The 27,830-nt window shown below is 43.7% G+C and overlaps 2 protein-coding genes across 3 annotated transcripts in view; both read right to left on the bottom strand.

Annotated features, from left to right (window-relative positions):
* Positions 1 to 27,830, bottom strand: part of LOC119374527 (JNK1/MAPK8-associated membrane protein) — a 329,511-nt gene that overhangs the window by 108,619 nt on the left and 193,062 nt on the right. The gene's annotated exons all lie outside the window — the stretch shown is intronic.
* On the bottom strand, positions 8 to 27,821 carry LOC119373238 (deubiquitinase DESI2). Of its 2 annotated transcripts, none has more exons than XM_037643250.2 (8): positions 27,626 to 27,821; positions 18,961 to 19,022; positions 17,986 to 18,058; positions 17,449 to 17,542; positions 17,164 to 17,305; positions 15,991 to 16,107; positions 9,600 to 9,847; positions 8 to 7,444 (listed from the first exon to the last, which is right to left on the bottom strand). In XM_037643250.2, the coding sequence occupies exons 2-7, from the start codon at positions 18,997 to 18,999 to the stop codon at positions 9,728 to 9,730; spliced, it is 585 nt and encodes a 194-aa protein (XP_037499178.1). In that variant the 5' UTR covers positions 19,000 to 19,022; positions 27,626 to 27,821; the 3' UTR covers positions 8 to 7,444; positions 9,600 to 9,727. The 2 variants fall into 2 exon arrangements, with proteins under 2 accessions (XP_037499178.1, XP_037499179.1); XM_037643251.2 differs by lacking the exon at positions 27,626 to 27,821 and adding an exon at positions 26,644 to 26,812.

Genomic DNA, 27,830 nt, shown 5'->3' on the forward strand with positions numbered 1-27,830 from the left:
TCTCGCACTGCTGTGCTTTGAAAGAAAAAGAGCAAGACAGACACATTGAGAAGAAGCACAAGCAAGCATTTCGACAACTTGGCAGCTAAAACAGCAATAAAAAAAATTGCACACACCTTAACATGTGCAAAACGAGACGTGCTAGCACAATAGAATGAGGAACATGCATGTGCACAATGAGGGCTTAAAAGACACGTGTATTAATGATTAAAGACAACTGAACAAAAGCTGTGTAGTTTGCGCAAGTTTACATCAAAGATATGAGCTTTGATTGGAGGTGTGGAGACTATCATTAAGTGCACATACACGTCTCATGCCAAATAGTGTTAAAATAATTTGATACACTAACCAAAGCACCAACTCCTTCAGTTATCTTGAATTCAGACAATGGAACTTATTCACATGCACACCCAACGCACCTTCAGCAAAGTGGCATCTTATAAATGTATCCTCACAAATGGTGACGTACAAAGTTTGACCAGACATCACTTCTACGTCAAACCTATGTGTACAGTTTCTCTGCAAACCATTAACCACAAAATAAAATTCCATCCATGAAATAAATTCTTACAGCTATGTCACAAAATTCAGAAGGAGCCGAAGCGTACGAGCATACAGCTACAATAGGCAAAATTTAAGCGAAATTCATTCTAGAAGGTAAGCAAACAAAAAAAACGCAAGCCGGCAGTTGGTTCTACATCCTTTCTACGTAGACTGAACCACGACTCCCAGCTGCAAGTTTAGCGAGTCTTGTGCTGCTTGTTTGCTGCTTAAGCTGTGAGATCATGTCACTGCTTCTATATCGCAGTTGTAGTCAACAGAAACATGAGAAACAGTAACTAGGCATTCTTTCAGCCAATTCGAACTGGGCATCTTGATTGCATCAATAGCAGCACATTTCTTACAGCGCCGCATTTCGTAACCGTCTTCGCGAGATGCAGCAAGCTGCGATGCGCTGGCATTTCAGGGTAACCGAGCTACATTACAGCTCAAACGTCAAACAACGTCAAAGGCAACTGGGTTCCAATCTATTGCACAGCACATCCTTCTCAGACCTCGGCACACGAGTGGGCTCAGGTACCGTAATGCAATATCGTTCATCCGGTTGCTACACAGACACGGAAGTACGTATTAACTATAACTACACACTTACGAGAGTTCCATAGCTCCTCAGACTTGAAATGCCCATGGCAACAATGGCACATGGGGGAGGGGGGGGGGGGGAGTTTCATTACTACGTAAGGCTTGGTAGGGTGCAGACAGTAGACGTGAATTGAACACAGTGCTGGAAATACTCCAAGAAAACCCTGTTCCACCAAGTAGGTGCATGTCCAGCTCACGGTACACCTTGAACTAGAGACTGTCTTTCGAAGGCATAGAAGTGGTGGCAGCTTGTCATCTCCCATGAACTTGCTTTGGAATTTACAGAGAGCCCCATGCAAGGCCTCAGGTAACCCTTTACCTTCCGTAGCAGGGCTTGGCAAATTCAGACATTTCGCCCACACGCTACATCGCAGACTAGCTTAGGTCGTCCGTGGCAAAATGTCTCCAGAAACTTGCCAAACACGGTCTCTGTGAATATGTGCATCTACTTTTTCATGCGCATGTGACATTACAATATCCTATTGCTACTTTCACAAGTATGACACAAGGGAAACTGCTGACCATGCAGGAGAGCAAACTTCATCCTATACTGGGCTCCTTTATGTTTTCTGATAAAGAAATATTGTTTCGAACAAATTTCTTGTGTTTTATAGAACGCTGAAAAAAAAAAATCAATTCCGGAATGTTAATTTTTTTTTTTTAATTTAGGAGGTAAAGGGGTTAACGCCGCCACACTCTGGACTTGCTTCGGACCTTTGCAAATTAGCACGAATAGCTGCAGCAACATGAAGATGAAGCCCGCACTTTAACAGTGCGCATTTGTTGGTGAACAGGAGCATTCAAAGGCATCCCAAACTGCTTCTTCGAGGACCAGTACATTCAGGTGGGCGAGCGGATAGTAAGAGGAGAGCTGCCAAACTGGAGGCAGAGCCATTGCTGCCCTGAGAGCACTCCACACTCGCGTGAAGCGATGTAGAAAGACAGTCGCATGACTAATATGATTAGCCATCCTGCTTTTGCATTGTGGTTCAGCCGACAATGGTGGCAGCAAAGCGCAGTCACCAAGTGAATGCAGCAATGAGTCCCCCTTTGCAGGGCTGCTTGACGTGCTGAATGATGACAGTTGCTAAAGCTGAAGTTCAGTGTCTGCTGCTACTTAGCTGAACTGTAAAAGCATGCATAAAGGTAGCCACACACTACGAAACAAATTTGGCCACCACCTTCAGATATGAATCAATGGAGTTTGACAAATGTTCCAATGGCAGCACAAGCCATTGCACACCTACTCTACCAGTGCTCTCTCTCTATGCATATGTTCTTGCTCAGCAACATGAATGTGCCAGAAGGTGAAGCGTAGCTGAACATATTTGCATTTTAGATGCTGCAATCTGAGCAAACTGTGCATTTTCTCCTTTGGTACAATGTCAAAGCTCCACGTAATACGACTTGTTGATGGTACTGGCACTGTTACATGCAGTGAATTGATGTAACTTTAGCCAAACAGAGCCATTAGGCTTAATGCTAAGCCTAACCATGTGGCTCAAGAATGAAAGTTCAGCTGACATTTGACCTGACACTTATCAAGCGTGCGAATGACACGTAATTGTCAGGCAATCGAAATTGTTTTCCTTTGTCCAAAGAAGCAATTCCCAAATTATGTTTAAATTTTTTGTGCTGTCCCCCACGGAGATGTTTCGGCCAGAAAATGACACTGTGCTTGGTTAACCACACCCACTCGGAAATTTTCAGATCTTCAGAGTAGGACTGCATATAGATCATTCTTCATGCGACATCCCCCAGCTAATTGCAGAGGTAAGCAATACAGTACAAGCATTTACCGCCACACTGATATTACAAAAGGAAATGCATGCAGAAAGTGCAGTGCTGCATAGATATGGGGCAAGTCTGGATGTAGATGGTGAGCAACGGTCCCACAGAGAGAACACAGTTGTAAACATGCTTGTCAAAACATTTCAACAGCAGGTTCACAGATATGACGACAAAGTCCAAAAGAAATGCTTCACCTTTAATGTGCGCTTTTGCCTCACTGCAGTAATGATTTTTCATAAGGATTGAACGTGCTTACAAAGACTTCTGGCATTGCTTTTGTCTTGCCTACTTGCCTTACCTTGTATTGCATTGCCTAACTGACAGACAGACATAGACGCTTCACAAGTGCCATATTTATATTTCTGCCATTCTCCAACATTACTCACAACATCAAAATCTACGAGAAGGTGAGCAACTAAAGTGTCCCTTTATTTGTGCACATTGTCTTGTGACCTTCAGTACCTTGCAAAGTTAATTTGATAAACAAGGGCGCATAGAAACTAAAAAATCGATGAGTATGTTTAAAAAGAGGTTCTTATCAATATTACCTACATGTCAGATAGAATGAAATTAATAGCTGCGTTCTAGAGATTTATGTCTATTAGTGTTTCACTGTTTTTCGATTATTTATCAGCTTTCTACGCATCTTCAAATCAGTCTGTGAAAATAGTTACTTGTTGGGGCAGTAGTACTGCTACAAGCATTGTAGCAGTGGGCCACATGTCTACCACTCGGGATGCTGTAGTCATTTCGCACACGCAAGTTTAGAAAAAAAAAAGAACAGAACACAATGCCGACTTTGTCAAAAACAAAACGGCACATTTCTTTCAACAAGGTCGTTGCACATAGCAAGAACGAGTTGACATACACAGGTGCTGTGTGTGGCAAAAGGACACACCCAAAGGCGCAACATTTCTTGATGGCACAAGATCTGCGAATGTGCTATCTGCTGTGAAGCCATCACTTCGAACAGCCTGTGACATCTTCAATCGCTAATGCAGTCAGTCGTGGTAGCAATAAGATATTTCACCGGCCCTTGTGGTCTCTGTACAACAATATGCAAAGGAACAGTGCACAACTTTCACGGAAACTTCTCGTAGCATAGACCAAGTTGAACTAACTTGCTTTTGCTTGGTAACGTGTCATTGTAGAATAACTGTGCATACACCACAACTGGGAACGAAACTTCTCAGTCATGACAAAAGCGACACTACCGAGTGAGAGACATGCTCCATAACACTCAAGAGTTCTGCGACCAAGTGTCGCAGCTTTACATTTTACCGCACCCTTTTGGCGACGCCATGATGCATCCAACATCCATCGGCAATCTACAGTCTTTTGGCGATGCCATGATGTATCCGACATCCATCGGCAATCTACAGCCTTCAGCATAACACTATCTTGTCATTTGGATGCAATGCCATGATGCACCTAACATCCAACAGCAACCTATAAGCTTCAGTCGGCACAGGCTGCATAATACTTGAGAGTTCTGTGACCAAGTGTCGCAGCTTTGCATTTTACCCCACCCTTTTGGCAACGCCATGACGCATCCAACATCCATCAGCACCCTATTGGCTTCAGCATAATACTTCCTTGTTATCTGCATAACTGCCAGTCCGAGGCGAATAACCCAATTTTCACCACGGAGAAACCATTACAGCATCACGCGCCATTTCTATAATACTGCTGAGAAGGCTCATAGGGTTAGCTTTTGGTTCATGTAATAGCCCTTTCTGTATCACAAAGAAATCTAGCCTACTGCTGCACATAGCATCAGGTCATCGTTGATTGAAGATACGTCTAGACAGCAACCTCAGACAAGCTGAAGACGTTCTGAATTATATCCAAGTGTACCAGATATATGTGCCCTCCACCTGGTACTAGCGTTTTGCATACAGGTTTTCAACTGCATTTTATCGCGGATGTGAAAGAAATTCCAAGTTTGGCAATTTACTGGCGACGTCTCACAACACAGAAAGGATGACTGTCTTTACTGGCAGTTCCTTGAAATGCTTGCTTCAACCATCGACAGAGTATATTATCGAGTCATTCGTTGACTGCACGTGCGCAAACTCATTGCAAGTGTAGCCTTTGTGCAAATGAGTGGCATTCAGCCAGACCCAAATCAAACACCATGACACAAGCAGCTAAGATAAAAAAATAGATTTAAACACAGTGTGCCTGTTTATTCGTTGCAAGAAAGGTCTACCTCACCGCACTTGTTGACTCCTGCTACTACTGATACAGTAACACAACGAAATGCTAAAAGAACAGCCCATTAAACGGAGTGTGCCTGGCAGTGATTTAACGAGTAGCACCTGCACACAAGACATCAGTTACTGAGGAGATTCAGCAAGGTTGTGGGAGATGGGGAAAGAAACAAGGAAAAATAGGCATGACAATAAGAAAGGGCAAAATGTAGTCAATTTCCTTTCATAAATGATATATACTAGATGCCAGCACTCACTACTAAGTCTGGACAAGGTGGCCAATTAGTGCCTTTAAATGCCATATCAAACTATGGTGTTCAATCTCCCAATGAAACACGACAACAGATGGTTAGGGTAGGGGCACTTCAGATAAACTTTGAAATCGAAACATCGACCTCAAGCTCGGCACAATGCCACAACTCCTGGCCACTTCGACAGGTGCAAAAGCCTCAAAATGTCCAATGCATAAACATGACTGAGTCTGTTCAGCCAGTATGAACATGCACCACAAACTTTTAATGACATTTTCACACCCAATATATACTTGTAATGTTTAGCTACTGTTACTGATAGGAAGATAAATTACCTGACAATTGAAAACAAGAGGAAACGGAGAATTGGGCAAATTTTAGTAGACTTTCCAATTTAAAACTAGCTTATCCTCCTTCTCATACACAGCCTCTTCTATGCAACGTGAGGGAGTGTTAGACACTCTGTGTGCAATTCATGTAGCCAGATTGGTTGCATTCAGAAAAGCATGGCCTCTGGGATTACTGGCACTAAGCAGGATTTTTTCAGCTGCCCCAAAGGGCTGATTACATACTCTGCCTATCCCCCTGCTTTTGTAGAATGTACCATCTCTAATTGCAATTTGAAGTGACGTGTGACCTTGTGGCCCGTAGTAACTGAAGAGCAAAATTTTGGGATTGTAGTCTATCGCTGTAGCTAGACTTTCTTGCATTCGTCACGCAGTCTTGAAATACTTGCTGGCTATGACCCCGACACTGCTGAATAGATGCGAGCCAAAGAGCATAGTTCAGAGTAATTAAGTTAAAATTTGTCTTCACCAAGGCACTAATCGATGCTAAAAGCGACTGAATGAAACGAAGTATCCAACGAGCACAACAGAAGAAATCGTGAAGCGTTTAGAAACTGCGAGACAATTTATAAAAAATGTGCTACAAAAATACATACCGTGCAATGTACAACACTAACAACATTCAACAGACCAGTCTTGTTTGTTTACATAAGACCGGCAAGGTATAGAGGATCGGTTGACACGGCTCACACGTAAATGTCCACAAAAAGGGTGTTACATAGTGTATAAAGAAACAAAATATACCTGTTGTCCTCCGCGCGATACTTTGGTCTCGTATAAATGACGTAATCGCCGCAAACAATCCACAGCTCGCGCTCTGCGTAACGCAAGACCACAGTCGTGACTTGTAGTGACCACCAAGCTATACAGTGCATTTACCCAGGCCTTATGAATGCACCGAAGGACTTGGCAGTGCAAGCTACTGACTGCCCACTGTGGTAGCAAGAGATGACGCAGCGCACGGGACTCGAGACATACGGAAAATATTAAATGCAAAAACATGCGCACAACACTAAAAATATGCTCGTAGGAACGAGCCAGATTAAAACTTTCAATGTATACGTGACATTTGGCATAAAAGAAAGCGTTACATTATTAGTACATTTGTGGAAAGAAAAAAAAAAAACGAACAGAATATATGTTGTGGTACGGCTATTCAAAAAAAAATTTTGTTGCCACAATAGTGGCTGCGAGAATGCCCAAAACTTACTCGAGAACTTTCAAGGCAACATAATCCCGAAAGTCTTCAGAAGTTTCAAGAATGCGCAAGTTGCCGCATCACACTTGAGCTGGTTAAAGGATTTACCAGTGAGCCTGCCATGCATCCAATAATGCCAGTCGGCAATCGAAGCACTTGCCGACGACGAACTTATTGCAGCTTGTGCAAGACAGCCGGCTCGCGGCAACGTGACCTTGGGTTTCCGCCAAACGTGCAGCTTTCCTTGGGTGAGTTGGCGACAGCTCTCATCCTGCTGCCGAGTGTAGACTTGGCAGGCTCAGTAACACACGTGCACACACGATCAATGCGGGGCTTTTGGGAGAGTCACACAGCGATTCATTTTCACGACAGATGAATGGCACAACAGGTGTGTAGCACCGGAGGGCGCCAGGTGGCTGGCGCTAAGTGTTGTCAGTCACAACGAATGAACATATCTTGGGCTTTGAAAACCGGGTTTCCTTTTTTTTTAGCATTTGATTTCTGTAATGAAAATTGAGAGGGAAAAAGCATGAAATGTGTGCACTGTAGCAGTAACAGCACACTAATTCTACTGGACTGAAATGAACGATGGCGAAAGCCCAACAAGGCAATCACAAGGCATGACATTGCAAATACAAGGCGTGACATGACAATTCCTTGGACAATGTGTGTACCTCACATCGCTCATCCTCTGAAAAGAATGCAGTATGCACCGCCTGATATACCTAGCAGTTATGCATCCCTGGACTTGCAGTGCCCCGGGTTTTTAGGATCGATTACTGCAGCAGATTTCCCATATGGACAATGCATTAAAAACTTTGAATTTATGAAGCAGGAGTACACGCCACCCATACAGTCAAACCCCGCTACAACGAAATTGACGGTGCTCGGAAAAATGTTCGTTGAAGCGAAGATTTCGTTGTAGTGAAATCGAAAAATATATGGCTGACCTGAGCTAGTAGAACAGTGAAACTTTTATTTCCAATATTCAAAAAGTGTCTGCTGCTTCCTTTGCATCCCCAGCAGCGTTACGACGCGATTCTCACATATGCATAGCGATGCCACGTTGAAAAGCACGCAGAAACAATGGTTTCCGCGAACGAATCAAACAAGCACGGGCGCGCAACACGAACTGCACAGTTGCACCAACACGCTAACACTAGCTATTCGCCGACAACGTCGACATGCAGGTGTGCTATCGCGGAGCGATGACTTACGCCTTATTCTATGCCATTCTTATCCACCACTCGCGGCTGGCTGACCCCGTTGATAATGCGGACGAATTGTTGCTCCGACCACCGGTCGCACTGGCCAAGCGTGAAAAGCACGAAAAGCATTGGCATTGGAAAAGGCACCATTCCGCGACTGCACCCCAGGGCTGCTCGCGTTGATAATGCGAATGTGGCGGATGTACCGTCGCTCTGACCACTAGCGAAGCACGAAAAGCACGAAAAGTATTGGAAAGGCACCGGAAAAGCTATCGTTTCGCGATTGCACCCCAGTGTCGACAACTGAGCTTTGGCTTCGGATTGTCTGCGACTCAGAAGCAACTCAAGCCAGTTGCGAAAGCAGGGCAGTCTGATCGCCGTCGCTATCAAGCAATGGCGGCCCCCATGCTCAGTCAACAGCGGCGGTTTCTGGTGGTTCCAAAACGCGATTCAGACTTTGAATTCGTATTTTTATGTTCTAAAATGCATCAAAATGTTCGAGATTGTGTTTATTGCACGGTAAATTAAATTTTTGAGCCCGGAATGGCATCGTCAAATTTCATTGAAGCGGAACGGCAGCAGAAAAAGTGTTCGTTGTGGCGAGCATATTTATGCATTGACTCCTATGGACTGTTCACGGGGAACCGAGAATTTTTCGTTGTACTGGAAATTTCGTTGAAGCGGAGCTCGTTGTAGCAGAGTTCGACTGTATTACACGATGACACGCACAACACTGCAAGCTCAATGGTGGGTGCATGAGAGGAGCTGATAGCATTCGGCAGCTCTCGTGCCATTTTGCATTGTTCCCTTCGACACACACTGCTTTCTCGTTGTTTCCATTCATCTCCCAGCACCACACAACTGCTGCCTACCTTTTATTTTTTATTCATAATGCAGGCCAATATGCTGGCCCATGCATGAGGGGCAATACAATGACAAACTAATGACAAAATAAAGACAATGCAAGAAAAAAATCGCCACACCTGCACGAAACATCCAGCACAGTCACAGCAATAGCTGGAAGAGCGGCCTCTCTAGAGCCCGTTGTAAACTCTCTCGGAGTAACTACACTCAAACCTCATTATAACAAAGTTGCATCTGCCACGAAAATAACTTCGTTATATCCGAAAATTCGTTATAAACGTTTATTTGTAACACTGTAGCTATTACAAGACTATTCTTCATTTACTTCGTTATAACCGAGAATTCGTTATATCCGTGTTCGTTATAACGAGGTTTGAGTGTAATAGAAGTACACTTGCAAGGTACCCACTACACCACGAATCATCATATCTTTATGAAGTAGGGAATGAAGTAAATGCCCAGCTATTACACATTCAACATAGATGTTCGCTGGTTCCCTTCTGTCTAAGAGTGACAAGCGTATGGGTGTCACAAGTTGCTGGGATACAGCTTTATGTGCACCTGCACTGAAAAGTTTCACTCACCACGGCAAGGTTGACAGCCACACCTAAGCCACCTCCCAACGGCAGTAGTTCCCGAGATGCAACAATGGGGCTGAACGACAGAGAGAAGGTGTGGGCTGTGCCGTTTTCCTAGAGTCGGGGGCCACGTGTCAGATCCGGGGCACGCGCCTCTGCGACGACCGTGGGGGATTTGGTGGAGGCGGCGGTGATGGAGCGTGGGTGGACGAGGGACTGTGGACTCTGGAGGTGCTGCCCTCCTGGATGCTGGCCTGTGCAAGCGAGAAAGATAGGTTGTATAAGTGTCACCGTGACTGCTGTGTACTTATGCTCCATTTCACACTTGGCAAGCACCGCTGTCGAGTCTATAAAGTCAAACCCCGATATAACGAAATTTTGTTAAATTGAAATTCAATCTTTTTAAACAAGATACAGACATCAAAGGCATGTTTTTTTCTCGCACGGGAATTGTCGGAAGAATGTTTGCATATTACAGCAGTACACAAAACTCATTTCAACAATGTGAAAAAGGTCAACTTTATTAAATCCGAGATCTGGCAACCGCGTTTTGATGCCGCGCTGGCGAAGAAGTCACTTTCACAGCAATAGAATGTCAGGTATGAGCCCGAAAGAAACGCAGGTCCAACGCACGCATCAGATAAGCATTCGCAAAAACCACTTGCAACTCAATCATATGGAGACTAGACCCAGCGGAGCTTCAATTTATCGCCACAATCTACCTCAACTTCATTATAATGAAATCACAGATAAAATGCTTCGTTATAGTATTGAGGCTTAAAATACACGCTGTTTTATTGGCGTGAAGTTGTGAAAAGTGAAATACTTCGTTATATCGAGAATTTCATTACACACAGGGCCGTACCCAGGAATTTATTTCGGGGGGTGTTTGTGTGTAGAACGGCTACCTTTGGCAACTGGTGGTCGCTGTGAAGGTGCACAAGTATCGCCCGAAAAGTTAAAGCATGAAAAAATTTTGGGGGGTGTCAGAACCCCCTCAACACCCCCTTAGTTACGGCTCTGGTTATACGTACTGAAGTCCTTTATATTGACGTTGTAACTGCAGAAGCATAGTGTGCACGTAGACCACACACACTGCATGTTTTTACCGCAGGAGTCTTGGTCTGCGATGTTTTTCATGAAATATGTTTTACAAGTTACAACATTCTGGCTTTCGTCCCCACCGGTTGCAAATTTTTTTTTTATCCATTTACATTTTCCCTTTATTCCACAGTTGCTACACCTGAATCTTACAAGCTACAAACAACATGCCCTATGCTGTCCTTGGCTTCATATGGCTGTGTACAACAAAACTGGCACACTCAATCCTTCTGTGCATATGGTTGCACCAGTCAAATCACATTATTTCTGTCCATCTGTGCTTCCTGTAACTAACATGGTATTTTATTTGCAAATACGATTGCAGAAAAGAAAAGAAAAGAAAAGAAAAGAAAAGAAAAGAAAGGGGAAGCGAGAGAGGTGCTCTGGACAGTCAACAGTAAATGAGTTCATCCTTGCAAATCTTTCCACCAAAAAACGAAACTGCTTCGTATTTTACAATATTAAAGCATGGGACTTCATGTTACATTGACTTAAATGATGCATATGCATGCGTCTTCCTTTCGTGGGACACACGAATTCCTGCTTGTGAATGCGAGCAATTGGAGGCGTGTATAGCACTGCCTGCTGTATATGAAAGGAAGCATAGAGCAAAATACACAGAAAGGTGAGCCATTACTGGTAAGGCATCATCACGGAACCATGCCACACACTTACAGCTTTTCTTAACCCCCTCTCAATGGTAGGGTAGCAAGTTGCACAAAGGCAAAAATATTGTCAAAATCATTTTAGAACTCTTCGCTCAATTCAGACGCAGCCTGCATTGTGTGATAACATGTCCAACAGTAATTTGTTCCACGAAACCCAGGCACATTCAAAAAGAAAAATTAGTGTGCCTGGCAAAATTCATCATGCAGTGGCAAGAGTGGTGCTACCTGGCTTGGCAGCCAAGGCGTTGTGCTGCTAAGCTTAAGGAAGCAGGTTTGATTCCCAACAGCAGCCAAATTTTGATGAGGGAGAAATGCAAGGACACCTGGTGGTCAAAATTAATCCGGAGTTCTTCATATATTTTTTTATGGTATGCTTCATAATCCTTATTTAAAAATTGTAGCGCTATATTAGACGAGGACAAGAAGAAGGTACATGACAGGATGCCCGTCCTGTCACGTACCTTCTTTCTGTCCTCGTCTAATACAGTAAAACCTCGTTAATTCGAAGGCCTCGGGACCGAGAAAAATATCCCAATTAAGCGGGATTCCCAATTATCCGAAACAACGCGAAATCAAAGAAATCAGCCAGAAAACGTGATGTACGGAAGTCACACCTTTATTGTGGCAAGTCAGCCTACTCGGAGAAAAATTCCTCCATGCGTGACTGACGCGTTCGGTAGTTCCCAGCACTGAAAGTCATATTTTCCAGCCTGTCAATGAGGCGCAGCATCTCAGCCTCGCCGCCGTTGCACTCGACGAAGCTGCGCACAACACTCAAGGCATCGATGACATCCGCCAAAGGGGGTGCTCGGGAGGGCTCGTCATCGCTGTCAACATTAGAGGCCGAATCGGTCGATCTCGCAGCTATCTCGCTGTCGATGTCGGCGTAACACGTCTGCACTGTGCACTCGACATTTGCGTACTCGGAGAATCCGACTGGAGTGCACTCCTCGTCCGCGTGCAAAGCCTCATATCGAGCGCAGAGAGTCTCCCCTTCTTCATCAAACGGGCAAGTGACAGCGGTGACAGCAAACTCAGCGGAGGTTGCCTCTTCTTTCACAAAACCGGCGTGCTCAAAACACCGTCGAATAACGGTGGCCTCCACCTGCCTCCATGCGTGAACAATGAGGCAAATACCACCGAGGAGGTCAATGTTATACTCCTTTCCGTTGTCATAGCAAAGGAGCATTCGCTTCAACAGATTGTAGCGATATATTTTCCTGGTATGGTGTATGACGCCCTGGTCCATCGGCTGCGATAGCGACGTCGTGTTCGGGGGTAGAAAGACCAGCCTGATTGCCTGCAGGTTCTGAATGTCGCCGCGAGCTGGGCAATTATCGACGACGAACAAAACGCTGCGCCCTGCGGCCGCAAACTTGCGGTCAAGGTGCCGCACGTATTCTTCAAAGAGTGCAGCCGTCATCCAAGCTTTCTTGTTGTTTTTATAGATCAGGTCATCCTTGGACGGCAGTCGTGCATTTTTGAAACAACGAGGCTTTTCTGTCTTCCCAATAACAAGCAGTGGGAGCTTGTGCTCACCGCACATGCTTGCACCAAACAAAACAGTGATTCTATCTTTGTTCTGTTTCCGCCCCTTAATGTCTGCCTCCTTCAAAGCGAACGTCTTCGTAGGCAACATTTTGTAGAACAGAGCAGCTTCATCAAGGTTGTAAACATCTGCTGCTTCGTACTTGGCGAGTAGTGGAGCCAAGGTGTGCTGCTTCCAGCCGTCGACAACAGACTGATCCGCGCTGCCACTCTCGCCACAAACAGTCACGAATGTCAGGTTGTTGCGCTCCTTAAATCGGCAAAACCATCCATTGCTGCATTTAAACTCAGAATGTCCAAGTTGTAGCGCCAGCTGGTTGGCCTTCTCAAGCAATATGGTCCCATTCACAGGAAGGTGTGCTGCGTTGGCTTTCTGCAGCCAGTCGATCAGAGCTGCTTCAACGTCGGCGTACGTAGGCGGGCGTACTCGTGTACGCTTTGACGAGTGCGTCTTGCTGTAAGCATCGAGAATTTTCTCCTTATTCTTGATGATGTTGCACAGCGTTGACAGAGGCATGTGGTGCTTTTCGGCGAGAGCCGTTTTCGACGCCGTCGACTTGCTGGCCTCTTCAATTAAGCACACCTTTTCATGCAGGGACAAGCTCTTGTACTTCGGCAGCTTCCTTCCAAGCACACCTCAATCAACTAATTCACAGGGAAGACACTCAAGCGGAGACAGGAGACAAATGGAGCAGTCGCACCGAATCGCACAATGCTCGCCAGCCGACATCCAAATGGCACAAAGACTCCACAAAACATTCACTTCGCTAGAGTGGCTAACATCGCTGTTGAGATGATGATGATCATGATCGCAACCGCACGCATCGCCGCCTGGCAATTGCTAAAACATGGCGTCTACGACGTATTTCCGGTAAAAAAAAAACATGGCCTTCGAGATCCGTACATCAAAAAAAAAAAAAAAAAAAATGCATGTTTTAGTTACAGCCTCCGAGATTCGCAACACCCTTTGCATATCTTGGAAGTCGCGGCCAAGTGTGCCAATTAACCGGGAAGTCGCAGACTGGCCGCACCAATTATCCGGTTAAATTTACATGTAAAAATTTGGGACCGCGCAAATAATACAAATTATTCGGGATTCCCAATTAACCGAGTACAAATTACCGAGGTTTTACTGTATAGCGCTACAATTTTTAAATAAGAATGTATCACCAACTAGCCCCGCAACGTGTTTTATTAAGCTTCATAATCGCAGTATAATTCTGGCCCTTGAAAAACCAGAATTTTTTTTTTTAAAGAGCAGCAATCTGCCCGTGTTGTCACGAGAACAGCTGGCCACGAAGAGTTAATCGCAAGTGGCCTAAAATCAAGCAAAACAATTCAATAGACTATACTGGCCCATATTTATTAGCACTTAGTACGCTTTTAATTAGACTTAATTATGACGTGAACAACAACAAGATGCAGGGCCAAGGCAAGCTCGGTGTATGAAATGCCACAGAGCTGCCCAATATCATGGCACACAGAAACTATTAACACGATAGAAAATGACGCAAAGTGACTCAACAGCTCTCATAAGACGTAGTGGCTATGTTCACAGCTGCACACATCACTTCCTCATTTGTCCCTAAATCTAACAAACACACCAACTCCCCAGCATAGTGCCTCTGTACGATGATATTACCACGGCTAGCAGTGACAGTTATAGTTAGGTACAGTGCCTTGTCTACTGGATAAAAGAAACGTTATCTGCTTTGTCTTGGAGCAAGCTCAGAAAAATCCCAGACAGAAATTATAAGTGCAAAATGTTTTACAAAACTAATCGGTTTAGAGACTTTCACTAACCAATTTCATCGAATTAACACAACAGAGCGCCTGTACCACAGCGTAGCAGAGAGAAGACTGAAGGAGTCAATAGAACCTCTATTTGTCTACATCGTTCATATTAAATATTGAAGTCTGTAGGATACTTACTAAGCAAATGAGAAGTACTAAGATGGCCAATTTGAAGGCAATTAAACATCACCAATGTGTGCAGACCGAATTACAGAGTTATGAGAGCCACACTCCTCAGAAGTGCATGCGAGACATTATTTAAATTTAATTCCTAATGGATGAAAAGAGATATGAACTTTGTTTTTTGTTTCACAAAGGCAACAGATGTCACACTTGCCATCGCTGAACTAATCTTGTGTTCTAATTTAAGCCAAGATATAGTGTTCTGAGGCAAGTTGTATAATTACTAAATTACTCTGAAAAAATCTGCGGTGAGTAGCCATAACGCTTTCCGTTAATATGTTTTCGTGTTGATGACCTCGTGTCACTTTCTTAAAAAATTTGGAAATTTTAGGAATGACTACAGCAAGAGGTCTCCAATTAGGCAATCACTTCAAGACATAGCAAGACCGTATTCTGCTGTCTCATGTCCCTAAGTCACTGTCTCCATTACGAAACACCCGCACCTACCAGCTAGCCAGAGGACCTTAAGTTTGGGAGATTCACCAAGCGTGAGGGGGGAAACAACAACAAAAGAATAACAACAAGCTAGGAATGGCTGCTAGCACAATTTTAGACATGCCAGTGCCTGTACCGTGACCAGAGATTGCGCAGGCATAACTGAGGAATGCGTACTTACTGACCCAGCCATTACGGTCTCATATACCAAGCGTGCAAGATGGCAAAGGAAGTGTTCAGTTCACCACGTTGGAAAGAGCTCTGACAGGATGCCAGTAAGGTTACCATAGGCCTTGGTGCTAGTACTGTAATTAAAGATGGCACATGCATTATAAAGGAACACATACTACAGCCCGTAACAATGGCCCCCTTCTAATCTCACTACATTTCACTGCATGATATGGCTGTGCTGCAGAAAAGTCGAATTAAGGAAACTGAGTCTTATGTAATGCGTGTTAGACCTTTGCCTCAAGTGCACAGCTCAGCGCATGTCTCTGTGTGAAGTGGGCTCTCCACACCTGTGCCATGCTTTACACACATCCGAAATAACTGCAACACACACACACGCATGCACAGAGTGAGGCAGAAAGAGGCGTGCATGGAAAGCAGCGCCCCCTGTGCACAACGGGGCGCATTTAATGTGTGACTCGGAGGGAAGGGGAGCTAGCCTGCAGTGCGATGGGCGTCAGCCACTCTCGGGGCAGGCAGCGCTGGAGGAAAGGCACGCAGGAACTGAAGTAGGCCAGTCGGTTCACCCAGGCCGGGATCTCTTCACCGCACAAGATCTGCAGGTAAGGGTAGGAATCTGCATGTGCACTCAGAAACCCACACCACAATGTGTATGCAAATGCTAGCTACGAATAATGGGTGAGATTTGACAGGGTGAGGACTCTCCACTGGTGTCAATGCACATGGCTGGCCATGTAACATCATGACGCATTTGACTGATTTGCTGTATGTTGCTGCAACAGAAGTTGCACGCTCAAAGCTAAGGCTACTAAACAAAAAAAGCACGTGGCAGTATGAAGCAGGTGGCATTTGCCAAAATGCTGCTTGATTTTGTACAACAATCTCTCAACCCTCAGCACTCACATACGTGTAGGCATGCACAGTACTCACGGATTGAAAAAAGGACAATTTAGGGGCAAGTAATGCTCATACTTTCGTTCCCTCCGTCTTAAGTTTGGGGTCATATCAGCGTAATTTCGACTGGAACACGTAGATGAGAGCCAACGTTATCTTTATGAGCCAGATTTGCGGTGACACGACCTAGTTATCTCAAGCAATTGCACATACCAGTTGTTATACTAAAAATTTGATGTCTCGTTTGAAGTACTGTACCGTACTTATGGACTGAAACGCGTAAAATTTTTTTAGTATAACGACTGCTATGAGCAATTTCTCGAGATAACTACACCATGTCACCGCAAATCTGGCTGAAAAAGATAATGTTGGCTCTCATCTATGTGGTCGTCGAAATTACACCGATACGACCCGAACTTAAGACGGTTGAAACGAAAGTATGAGCATCACCTGGCCCTAAATTTTTGCATTTCAGTCCACGAGTACTGTACATATTCCTGATGTGTACACTGAAATGTGACATGAAAACTTTTAGCATGAAGACTGGTGTGCGCAATGGCTCGACATAACCATGTCATGTCGCTACGAATCTGGCAGCTAAAGGCAATCTTGGCTCTGACTTAAGTGTACAAGTCAAAATTACGTTGCTATGACACAAACTGAGCACGCCGGAAACAAAAGTTATGTGCACTCCTTAGCCCTAAATTGTCGCGTTTCAATCCACAAGCTCTGTATCAAAGGAGAGAACACTGTGTCACCTTGGTCAGGGCGCCCGAGAAGTGGTTGCAGTTTTTGTTCATCAGGTGGTAGCGGTCCCCGCGGTACTCGTTTCCCAGCTCCTCGACAATCTTGCGCACGTCTACCTGGTTGAAGTCCGTGTGGCCAACCCGAATGCTCTGCCTGCATGCATGAACAAGGTACTAATTTCACATAAGCATGCAGTCGTTGCAACATGGGTACTGCTGGTAATACTGTTTTTTTCTTTCAGCTTTATACGGATTACAGGGCGTAACGAGTAACCAATATAAAAGTTTGCCACTCACTTGTACTTGAACTGGTCTCCGAGGTCATTTGCAAATTTTGGCGGGATTTCGAAGATTCCTGAGAACGGGAACGGGTGGCCCCCGTATGCATACTCTGAAATGCAACAGACAAGGCAGAATGCACAGAACTCATTAATTATCACGCAGGAGTGGAAGGTTAAGTGCGAGTGAAAAGCTTTCACCAAGGTGCAAATTTATTCTGTGCTTTTCCATCGCCAGGAAACTGACCAATTAAACAGAGAACAGATAAGGCAGGTGTCAAAAGAAGTGCAAATCATCAGTGGTACGAAAAATGCTTCAAGACTTGACTATGGCCTTCAAACGTCAATTCAAATAGATGACATGCGCATGCACGCGGTCCTAGGCTCTCTTTCGAAGAAGCAAGCAATCTGATTCTCAGTGCAAATGTTAAGCTTTAATGCTTAAGTGAGGATGTCCTTGAGCATGGAGACAGATGTTCCACTTCTACCATTGAAGCTGTTTTTCAATTACAGACACTTGAATTAGCAACGGTACTCAGAATTCAGGAATGCTTACCAGTTCCGTAAATTTCTACACCCGTGTGGAATACCCCGAGGCCAATAGGAGCCGTGTATTCGTTGATCCAGTACTGCGTACAAAAAACCAAAATCAATGCAGGAAAAGAATAATTTAAGAACTTTATATGAGAATCAGCGGTTCAACTTAAGCTTGGTGATGTGAAAGAGGAAAACGGAAATGCACATTGCAGACGTTGTCACTCTCATTTGACACTTCCATGCGCAACTATACCTAAAAGAAGACTAAGTACGAAATCAGTTCTGTGGAAAACAGCAAGGTTGAGGAATTTTCATGCAAGGAATTTCCATGAAAGGAAATCTTTATAGCATTAACCTAGAAAGAAAACCCATCTGAAACTGGCTTTTATTGGTTTCTGCGGAGCTTCGTGCTACAAAAACAAGTGAACGACAACTTTTTACTTCAAAAAAACAAAACATGTTTGCGAACCTCGCCACAGCGGTCGGGCAAGCTACAAATTTCTCAAGCACCCCATGCGTTTAATGTAAAACAAGAATCTAGATTGACAGTGATGAACATTCGTACTTCAAGCTTACTCTCTTATTGCGTTTTTACACTGGAATATATCACAGGGTGTAAAAGAGTTAATAATATTCTTCCACTTTCATCGCTCTGCATTGGCTATTAAAAAGCCAGCTTCACAGACACCCAGCGAGAAATGTGCAAGGACTTCTATATTTCATCGAAAACGACAAGAATGCCGCCTGTTGTTCCTTTACAAATCTCGCTGCACTGAGCCAAGAGCAGCATTCAACTTCACGTTTGTTATCATGTAATTACATAAGAAGCGCACAAACAATAAGGGCAGGCGCACACTAACAGATAAAAACTATGTTTGGCTGCGTTTTACCTCCTTCAACGTAGCAGAGTACCCAGGCAAATATGTACAAATCAATTCAGCTCACTGCTTTGTTATGTTATTAACGATAACGAAGATACCACGGATGTGATTACCATGTCATAGACATTGAGAATGACGGGTTCCCGAGCCATGCCTGTCCACTGGAACACCAGACCTGCAGGAATGTGAAGAAGGCACGGAGAACTGGTGTAAACGAAACTGCACGATGAAAACCTTCTTTTAAAGGGTCAGAGTACCGAGCTGGCTCCAATGACATATATTGCCTCTTATAATATTCATTGGGGTTCTATATCCTAAAACTATGATATGATTATGATAGACGCCATACTGGAGGGCTCCGGAAATTTCGGCCATCTTGGGTTCTTCAACATGCACCTAAGTCTAAAAGTACACGGGCCCTAGCATTTCGCCTCAGGCTTCACGAGACATTAGGAATCTGCTTGGCCTTTGTAAAGTCCGGCTGAACAAAAGAATGCACTGAAGCCATGTCTACAGCGGTCATAGCGCCCCAAGTTCACAAGACTTACCATAAGGTACAGAAATGACTCAAGCTAAACTGCAGGTCACATAGGTGTCAGGTGATTGACAGCAGAACACCATACAATGCCCCTGCATAGTGCCACTGTACTGCTCCCTTCAACTGTACAACAGCCCCAACCATGTGCTAAAAGAAAAGTCTTAACATCACATTCAGGCGTCCTTTCTAGAGGCTGCCCTTACATTGCCAGCTGCATCTTCTCTCGTGTCAAAAGCACAGTCGCTTTTGATATTTTCTCTATCACTGCTACGAAAGTGACGTGTCATATCAGGCACACACATCTAATGAAAGGTTCGTGCGTTTCAGTTTGAAGTTGGGGGATCAAAACGTTCGTTTCAGAGAAGAGATTCTCCAAAGCAGATTGACATCCACTGCCGCAAACGTTGAGACACTTCGGCTGGCCTTTTGCACATCTATGTACAGTGAAAAATTCAATAATAAGTAGGGCTCCGTGCTTCGGAGTTTATTTTTCATGAAATTCGGAGGGTGTTTCTCGGAGTTTATCTTTTGGCAAAAATTCGGCGTTTATCCTAGCTTATTTCTCGTAAATCTCAGATTTTCCGAAATCCGGAATTTAATTTGGCATAATTCTCACTACTCCAATATCTTAGGTGAAATGATATCTGAACACGAAAACAGCAGAACACACGAAGAGTATTTTAGTTGTCTGGAAGGTTTAAACGCACAAACACATACACACAAGCACAAATACTTGACTACAAAACATCTACATTTGTGCATATTACAACCTTAAAGCTTGTTGTGATAGACGCAAGCACACTTTACGAGCTCCGTATATTCAATGTCTTGCACTCCGGCCGCGGCAAGCCCTTTGTTAAATGTGTGATGGTTGCTGTCTACAAGATACTGTTGACATAAAGTTTTTATTGGCCAAACCAGTCGATGTATCAGTGACCGCTTAGAACATGCCCTTACGATAAAGAATGGAACAGGGTCATATTTGCTGTTAAAATCGGAGTTTATCGGAAAAATCCGAAATGTCAAAAATTTTACTGGCGAATGTTCATCAGATTCTTCTGGATTTATCCAAAAACACAGAGCCCTAATTATAAGGTCCTAAGTGCTAAAATAATGACTATCATGAGCCACGCAATAGTGGGGGCCTCTCAATTAACAGTGACCGCATGGAGCTCTTTATCGTGCACCAAAATCTAAAAAAGCACATGGTTTTTTTAACATTTCACCCTTATCGAAACGTGGCCACTGTGGCCGGAAATCAAACACACGTCCCTAAACTTCGTGGCGCAAAACCATGGCTGGTAAGCCACCATGGTGTGGTTACCATAGAAACACGTAAGCAAAGACACGATAAATGCCAGGTCAACCATCTTTCAGTTAATTAGCTGACCTACCTTCAACAATGAACAATGAAAGGAACATCGAAATTCTGACAGAGTCCTTTTAAAATGTTCCCAACCCAACGTCTATTACATCTTTGCTGTTTTTATGTCATAATTTTGCAGCACAAGTTGTGTTTGTCTATGACAGCACAGCTGAGGGCTCAAGCAACTATATTCTCAATGTAGGCACACAAAGCTTATGTACGACAAAGCAAGCAGCAGCACCAAACCAAATCAATCCCTTCCTAGCCAAAGTTAAGAGAACTACAATTTAAAAACAAAACAAAACAAAGCATGCACTTTTGGTTCTGTACGCATGCTTCCTGACAATGTCTCACTAGGCTTGACAGGCTTCCTTCCATCAAAGAGCCAGTGATAACAATTACAGGGCATGTCACACACAAGAAGCAACTACAAAGGGTAGACAATTTTCATAACAGAAACACTATTCTCAAAGTCCTGTTATTTAAAACAGGACTTGAAACGCACACCCACCGTGGAATGCTCGTGCTAGAAAATCTGGACGCTGCGCAAACGTTAATGAAAGACAATAAGAGAAACTGTCACCTCTAATTGCAAGCAGCGCCGCACTGTCGCGTGTTTAAATTATTTCAATTCTGGCATGTCAGCGCTATTGCTATGCTTTCGCTTTGTCACCAGTGCTGCAACACTGCCTGGGACGTCAGGCCGTCTGATAAGATTGCACTGTCGATCCGCTGCTGCATTGACGACGATACGCTATAAATAGAGGCCGACTGCAAGCGGCATCATCTACCTGGACAATTTCCAACTGCGGCTGCTGTTATCACTGTTACTAAGCTGTCAAGTTGTTTTCCTGATGCATTTCGGTTGAGACTTCGTGCTGCTTGTTTGATTGCATGCTGCTATACAATGTGATAATAGAGAATATTAGGCATTTTTAGCTGTGATGTGTTGCAATAAGGAACTGGACTTAGCAGCATGGTAATAAAGTTACTCAATGCGCTATATCTGCAGCATTTCACGGAATGTAATGGTTCACTGTAATGCTTACGGTACACGTTTGCGTACCGTAATACAGCAATGCTAAAATGTTCCAACTTGTACAGAAACACGAATTAACACACATCTTTGGCAGGCATACATGGATGGCCCGCTTATAAATACATGCTGAGTTAAACTTTGCGACTTTTGCAAGTATGGGCTGCCCGATTGGTCATGCCTTGATGCAACGTTCAGCATACTGTTTGTTCAAATAAGCGCACAGTATATGAAACATGTAAGTGGACCATACCCAGTTACCAACCTTCCCTCAAAACACCCTCCTTTTCAGTGTATATATATATATACTGGCATTAACCCCACAATGCCAATGCATGTTGTTTTATACCTAAGAACATAGATTTATGCGTGATAAATTTAAAGTAAAATTTGTAGTGCATATTGAGACATGTCAGAGCAGCTTTAGGTGTGGATGCCTCAACGAACCACCGACAAGCTAATCAATTTAGAAATAACATTTCAGAGCTTTCAGGTATGAAATGTTTCTAAAACATGCTATAAAGGCGATCCAGCTGTTTTAATTTTCCTTCATGCGGAATGTTGTTCGGGCTTGCTGGCGTTACATATCAACTTTTAACCTCAGTGTGCCAATAGCCCTGCATAATTTAAAGAGGATGAAAAAGAAAATAAATTAATAATAATAATACTATCTAGGGTTTAACGTCCCAAAACCACGATATGATTATGAGAGACGCTGTAGTGGAGGACTCCGGAAATTTCGACCACCTGGGGTTTTTTAACGTGCACCTAAATCTAAGTACATGGGCCTCAAACATTTTTGCCTCCATCGAAAATGCAGCCAAGAAAAGAAATTTTGTGTAATAAAAGATTTCACAGCTTTCAATGAAGGATGCTATGGCTTGGTAAGGAACGAGGGATGCCAGTCACCAAACCTTCTTGAGCAAAGCTGTCAGAGTTGCCAGATGCCGCTGAGCTAACAAGCAAATAATCACCCTGAAAGAAACCCCCAAAAAGCGGTCTGACTTTTGTGAAGAAGCCCAAAAGAAGTGGAAATTTAATTAATTTTCTCATTATTGGATATATTTTTAAACTATAATAAAAACAATGACACTCAAATACGAGGGGAAGGTAAAAAAAATCACTTCAGTTATCTTGCACAGTGAAAATATGCTTAACTATGAATGAAACCACATATTTACATTTTAAAAGTTTCCAGGGTAGCCTCCACTCTTACCACTGCACATCTGCAGTGCACGAACAACGTCACTAGTTGGCTCTCCCAACGTAAGTTTCATTGCAACACTGATCAACTGCACAAAGGCATCGACAAACGTGCCATTAGTGAATGTGACAAGCACTAAAATAAGAATATTTGCAGGAAAAACGAAATAAGCCGAAAAAAGAAATGCGACAAGCCACCAGAAAATTGTGCTGTACAAGCGACTTGGTGAAAAAAGAAGCCAGAATCTGCTTACTGTTAAGCGGAATTGGCAACTCTGGCAGTTGTTCAAGAAACTCGAGAGATGCTTCGAAAACAAAACGACTACTTTATCAGCACAGCAACCACATTTCTCCTGAAAAGTTTATTACCCTCTGCTATCAATCAACAGGTCGAGGAAACATTCGCTACAATGTGCCACTTCAAAACATTTTATTTATTTTTTTTCTAGATCAATGTTTATGAAACTTGAAGAGTTTATGCATATTTATGTGCCAATTCCCAATATGCAATTATTTTTCTGCTATAACATGCAGCTTTTAAAATATAAAATATTTCATATGCACTTTGGGGAGCAGTATATTTCCAAAGCTGAGAGAGTTAAGAAGTAAATCAGCATATCACAGTAATCTGGAATCGCAGTTGCGTGCAGTGCAACAAAATGGATGTCCTAAGCCCATTTGAATACAAGTTATGGCATGTTGAACCTTTGTGAGCGAAACCTCAGCTTGACATTGACTCACTCACAAATGTTCAGCATACCACAACTATTGCCAATCAGTTCTGCAGAATTCCGCAAGGCGGAGGAAGGGCTAAGAAAGGGGATTTGACCATCAGCCAAATGTAGCAGGAAGCCACAAGGAAACCGCCCCAGTAAGGCATTGGTCCCGGGTTCAATCCCCGGACCAGGACAAACTTTTTTGGCAACTAAGAGGCTTTATTTCTGAGAAATCCGTACGCATTTCCTGGTGGGTTCGGGCTACAATCGCCAGGGGCAGCGCCAGGATTTTTTTACTGGGGGGGCACCCACGACAAGTGGGTTCCTTCAGAGGGGCTGAGAGGCTGGGAACATATGCATTGTATTTTGACTATGCTTGCTCTTGGGGGGGCAAAGGGGGGGCAGGCGGAAATTTTGGGGGGGCTGGAGCCCCCCCAAACCCCCCACTGGCGCCGCCCCTGACAATTGCGTGGTTGTCTATTTTCCCTTTCTTATACCATAACTATTATTCAAATGTGTTTAGAACATCCATTTTTTTGCACTGCACACACAGTTCCGATTCAAGATTATTACAATATGTGATTTACTTTGTAACTCTCTCAGTTTAGGAAAAATCTTGCTCCCGAAAAGGCACGTGAAATATTTTATACTGTAAAAACTTGGCAATATACCAGAAAAAGAGTTGCATATTTGAAATCAGCACACAAATATATACAACCTAAGGAAGTTTCATCAAAAAATCGATGAAGAATTAAAAAAAAAAATTTTTGGCACAGTGTCTTGATGGTAAAGGACAGCACACCATAGTTTGAGTGCTTTCCATAGAAAGCTGAGCGGCGAATCTTTCACGATTGCAGACAAAAAGCCAAAGCAAACACAATTAATTCTAATACCTTTAGATGAAATTTTACACAGACAAACTAAATGATGAAGCGAGGACAAACATGACACATATGGGAAGACAGCGGGGTGACACGCAATGACTTCATCGTGTCACACCACGAAATCCACTAGACTGCATCTGGCTGTTGTTAAGATCGGCCCACCCAAAGTGGCAAGAGTCAAACCGATCAGATCCCAATCACCTCCCAAACCTCCCAATCACAGGCAGGAAGCCACACAGAGCCTGGACTTCAAAGGAATTATGTATTTCTGTTGTTGGAGTGGGAAGACTCCTTTGCAAAAGTTGCTGGGTAATTTATTATGGAACAGTTAATTAAAGGTATGAGCGAAAGGACCTATTCGTTATTAATAAAAAAAAAAGAATTTCAGCAAAAACACAGCTGACTCTTCAAACAAATAAACCATGATGAAAATCTGGAAAGTCTTCAGTGGCATCACTAAGCAGCCTTGCACACCCAAAAGCCTTAACTCCTTTGTGAGCCTTTTGTACTCTCTTTGCATGCTTTTGTACACCTTGTCTGACAGCGCCTCTTCACACTGGGTCCCCTATTTCTAGAACTTTTTTTTTTATCAAAGTGTCTGCAGTACATCTGGTATGTGCAGTTTTTTTTTTTTTTTTTGCTAACATTACGACAGGCTCTCTTTCAATCTAACAACCAGTAATAATAATATCTGGGGTTTAACGTCCCAAAACCACGATATGATTATGAGAGACACAGTAGTGGAGGGCTCTGGAAATTTCGACCACCTGGGGTTCTTTAACGTGCACATAAATCTAAGTGCACGGGCCTCAGACATTTTCACCTCCATCGAAAATGCAGCCGCGGCGGCGATCTAACAACCAGTGCAATCAAAAGTTGGCTTTCCTTATGACATGCACAAAAGAAAAATATCAGAAATATCCTTCACAATATTTACATACAAACATAGGTAAGAGCACGGCTTCCCTTTTTTTTTTTTATTTGACATCGTAGAAGAAGCATGAAAATAGTTAACCTTTAAGATGGCTCGCTTTCATCAATATTTCTATGTACCTATGCAGCCTCTGTATTAGGTAAAGCAAAATAAAACAATTAAATGCTCAGCTATAAAACTAAAAAAACTTTTTAAAAAAATGGAGATAAGGCATGACATTCATGCACTGTTTTTGTGGCAGGCAGAGCAGCTGTGCTGACGGAAGCCATATGGAATGCATGAAACAACAAGCTGCACTTATGCATGCATTGTCAATCTTAGCCAAGCTTTTGCGCGTTTTTGGTAGGACTTGGCTTTATTTTTCTTTCAAATGTTAACCATCTCTCCACAAGCCTGCATCAGACTGCTGCACAGGACATGCATATTATAATGAACCATTACAGATGGCATTTTTTTTTTCATAGTCAACACTGAATTGTCGAGCCATTACACCTGAAGCGTCATTTTGCGTAGCACATTATATAAGCAAATTACAATATATATCACAAGGCCAGGCCATATAATGCATCCCTGTATAGTTACACATACAGCTGAATACTGCTTCTTGCAATCAACATTCACTAACCATGGCTTGCATACAGTATTTGTAAAGAGCAGAGTGGCCACCTCAACCATAAAAAAACCTCGATGATCTGCGGTATCTGATCTTTCAGCTTATCCGTTCTATCATAACCTACTCTTACACCGAGAGCTGGACATGAGCTACGGATGGAATACTGATCTTAATCCATTAGAAGACAACTGCATGAATCCACAGGCACTCTACGACTGGTTACTGTTACTTTAACCGCGTTAACGTCAAATCTGACCTCAATATAGGAGAAAGCAACGTTTAACTTCCTAAAGCCATAAAAGTTACCATCTACTGTAAGCCATTGTAAGTGCTAAGTTCCCTGTAAAAGTACTTTAGGGTAGTGTTGCTACAGTGCAACTGCTTACGAGCTCGCTTCTGTGATTACGGGCGGCCAAATAATAATAATAATAAAAAAACGCAGACGCTGCTAAAGAACGAGAGGTAACTCCACCTTGCGATCTAAAGTGCACGCCCCAGCAACTGACCTCTTTGGACGCGCTCCAAGTCAGACGAAGCGACGGTAATAAAGCTGCATCTCAGCACACTGGTGCCAACGCGAGAAACGTGCCACTGCACAGTTCTTCAGTAAAACAACGCGTACTCTTCGGGGAATGGGGCTCGCCCGACACCAGCTGATTCGTGCTTCCTCATTGGTGCGTGACAAACCGACGACAGCATCCTTGGGAAGGCGCCGCGTCACTAAACAGAAACAGCTGTTAACACGGAGAAGGTGTCAAGAAGTACAGAGGCGCGCAGTTAAGCAGCGCAAGCGCGGCTTTCAAATGCTTACACATAGTCCCCTCCTCTTCTTGGACGCATTCAAGCCGATCGGCTGTTGCGCATCGTGGCTAAAAAAGGAAAGATCGTGTTTAACAGGGAAGAGGCTGAATTTGCCGTTTTTACCTAAGCGCATTTCACATCTCGGGCCCCTTGTATCAAACATATTGCGCGTACATTGATCGGGGTATCTACATAAAACGCACACATCCCGCGGATATCAAAACAGTGCACGCAGATGCGAAACGAAAAACGCGATGAATCAATGATCCCGCAATTCCGCGAGTGTCGCAATGTAGCTGCAATTGCAGTCGAGAAAGTTTCGACTGTCTTGACTGCACCATGCTTTCGGCGGCTTCAACTCCAATCGTGAAAAGGTCAGATAAATCGTGCAACAGTGATCAATCGAGCGCTGCGACATTCTTTTGAGATACTGTCGAATGAATGAGCGCGCAACTGCCAAAAAATATGCAACTCCAGTGACAGTTTGAGCTTGCATCGGAACAAGTTTCTAGTTAAACTGGGACTGCGAGTGTGGCGTTACAAAACGAAAAACAGAGAGTTCAGCGTTTTACTGCGACCACCCAGAAACAATGAAACAAAAGAGCGGTACTCGCATACGATACATCAAACCAGAGCGTACACCAATCTGACAAGAGGAGGCGAGAAACACGTATCGAAGTTGCCCACCTGGCAGGATAACAATGCAGCGGCGTCTTGCTTAGCCGGCGAGTCGCTGCCGTCGAATAGTTCCTTGCCTAATCGGGCGCCTTTATGCAATCCGCTGCATTGAGGCGACTCGGGATCAATTTCGACTCGCGAACTCCACTCACACCACAGCGCCGGCGGCCATTGCTAAACAATAGCACGCCGCTGCGATCGAGGCTAATTCGTA

This window comes from Rhipicephalus sanguineus, chromosome 11 (assembly GCF_013339695.2).
Source record: "Rhipicephalus sanguineus isolate Rsan-2018 chromosome 11, BIME_Rsan_1.4, whole genome shotgun sequence".
Taxonomy (NCBI): domain Eukaryota; kingdom Metazoa; phylum Arthropoda; class Arachnida; order Ixodida; family Ixodidae; genus Rhipicephalus; species Rhipicephalus sanguineus.

What these genes read in the sequence shown, in the direction of transcription:
- LOC119373238 (XM_037643250.2), bottom strand. Translation starts at nt 18,999, where the DNA reads ATGGCTCGGGAACCCGTCATTCTCAATGTCTATGACATG. An exon ending in TCTCGGGCGCCCTGACCAAG is followed by an intron (nt 16,108 to 17,163) that starts GTGACACAGTGT and finishes CCTTACCTGCAG; the next exon opens with ATCTTGTGCGGTGAAGAGAT. An exon ending in TGACGCCCATCGCACTGCAG is followed by an intron (nt 9,848 to 15,990) that starts GCTAGCTCCCCT and finishes TCGCTTGCACAG; the next exon opens with GCCAGCATCCAGGAGGGCAG.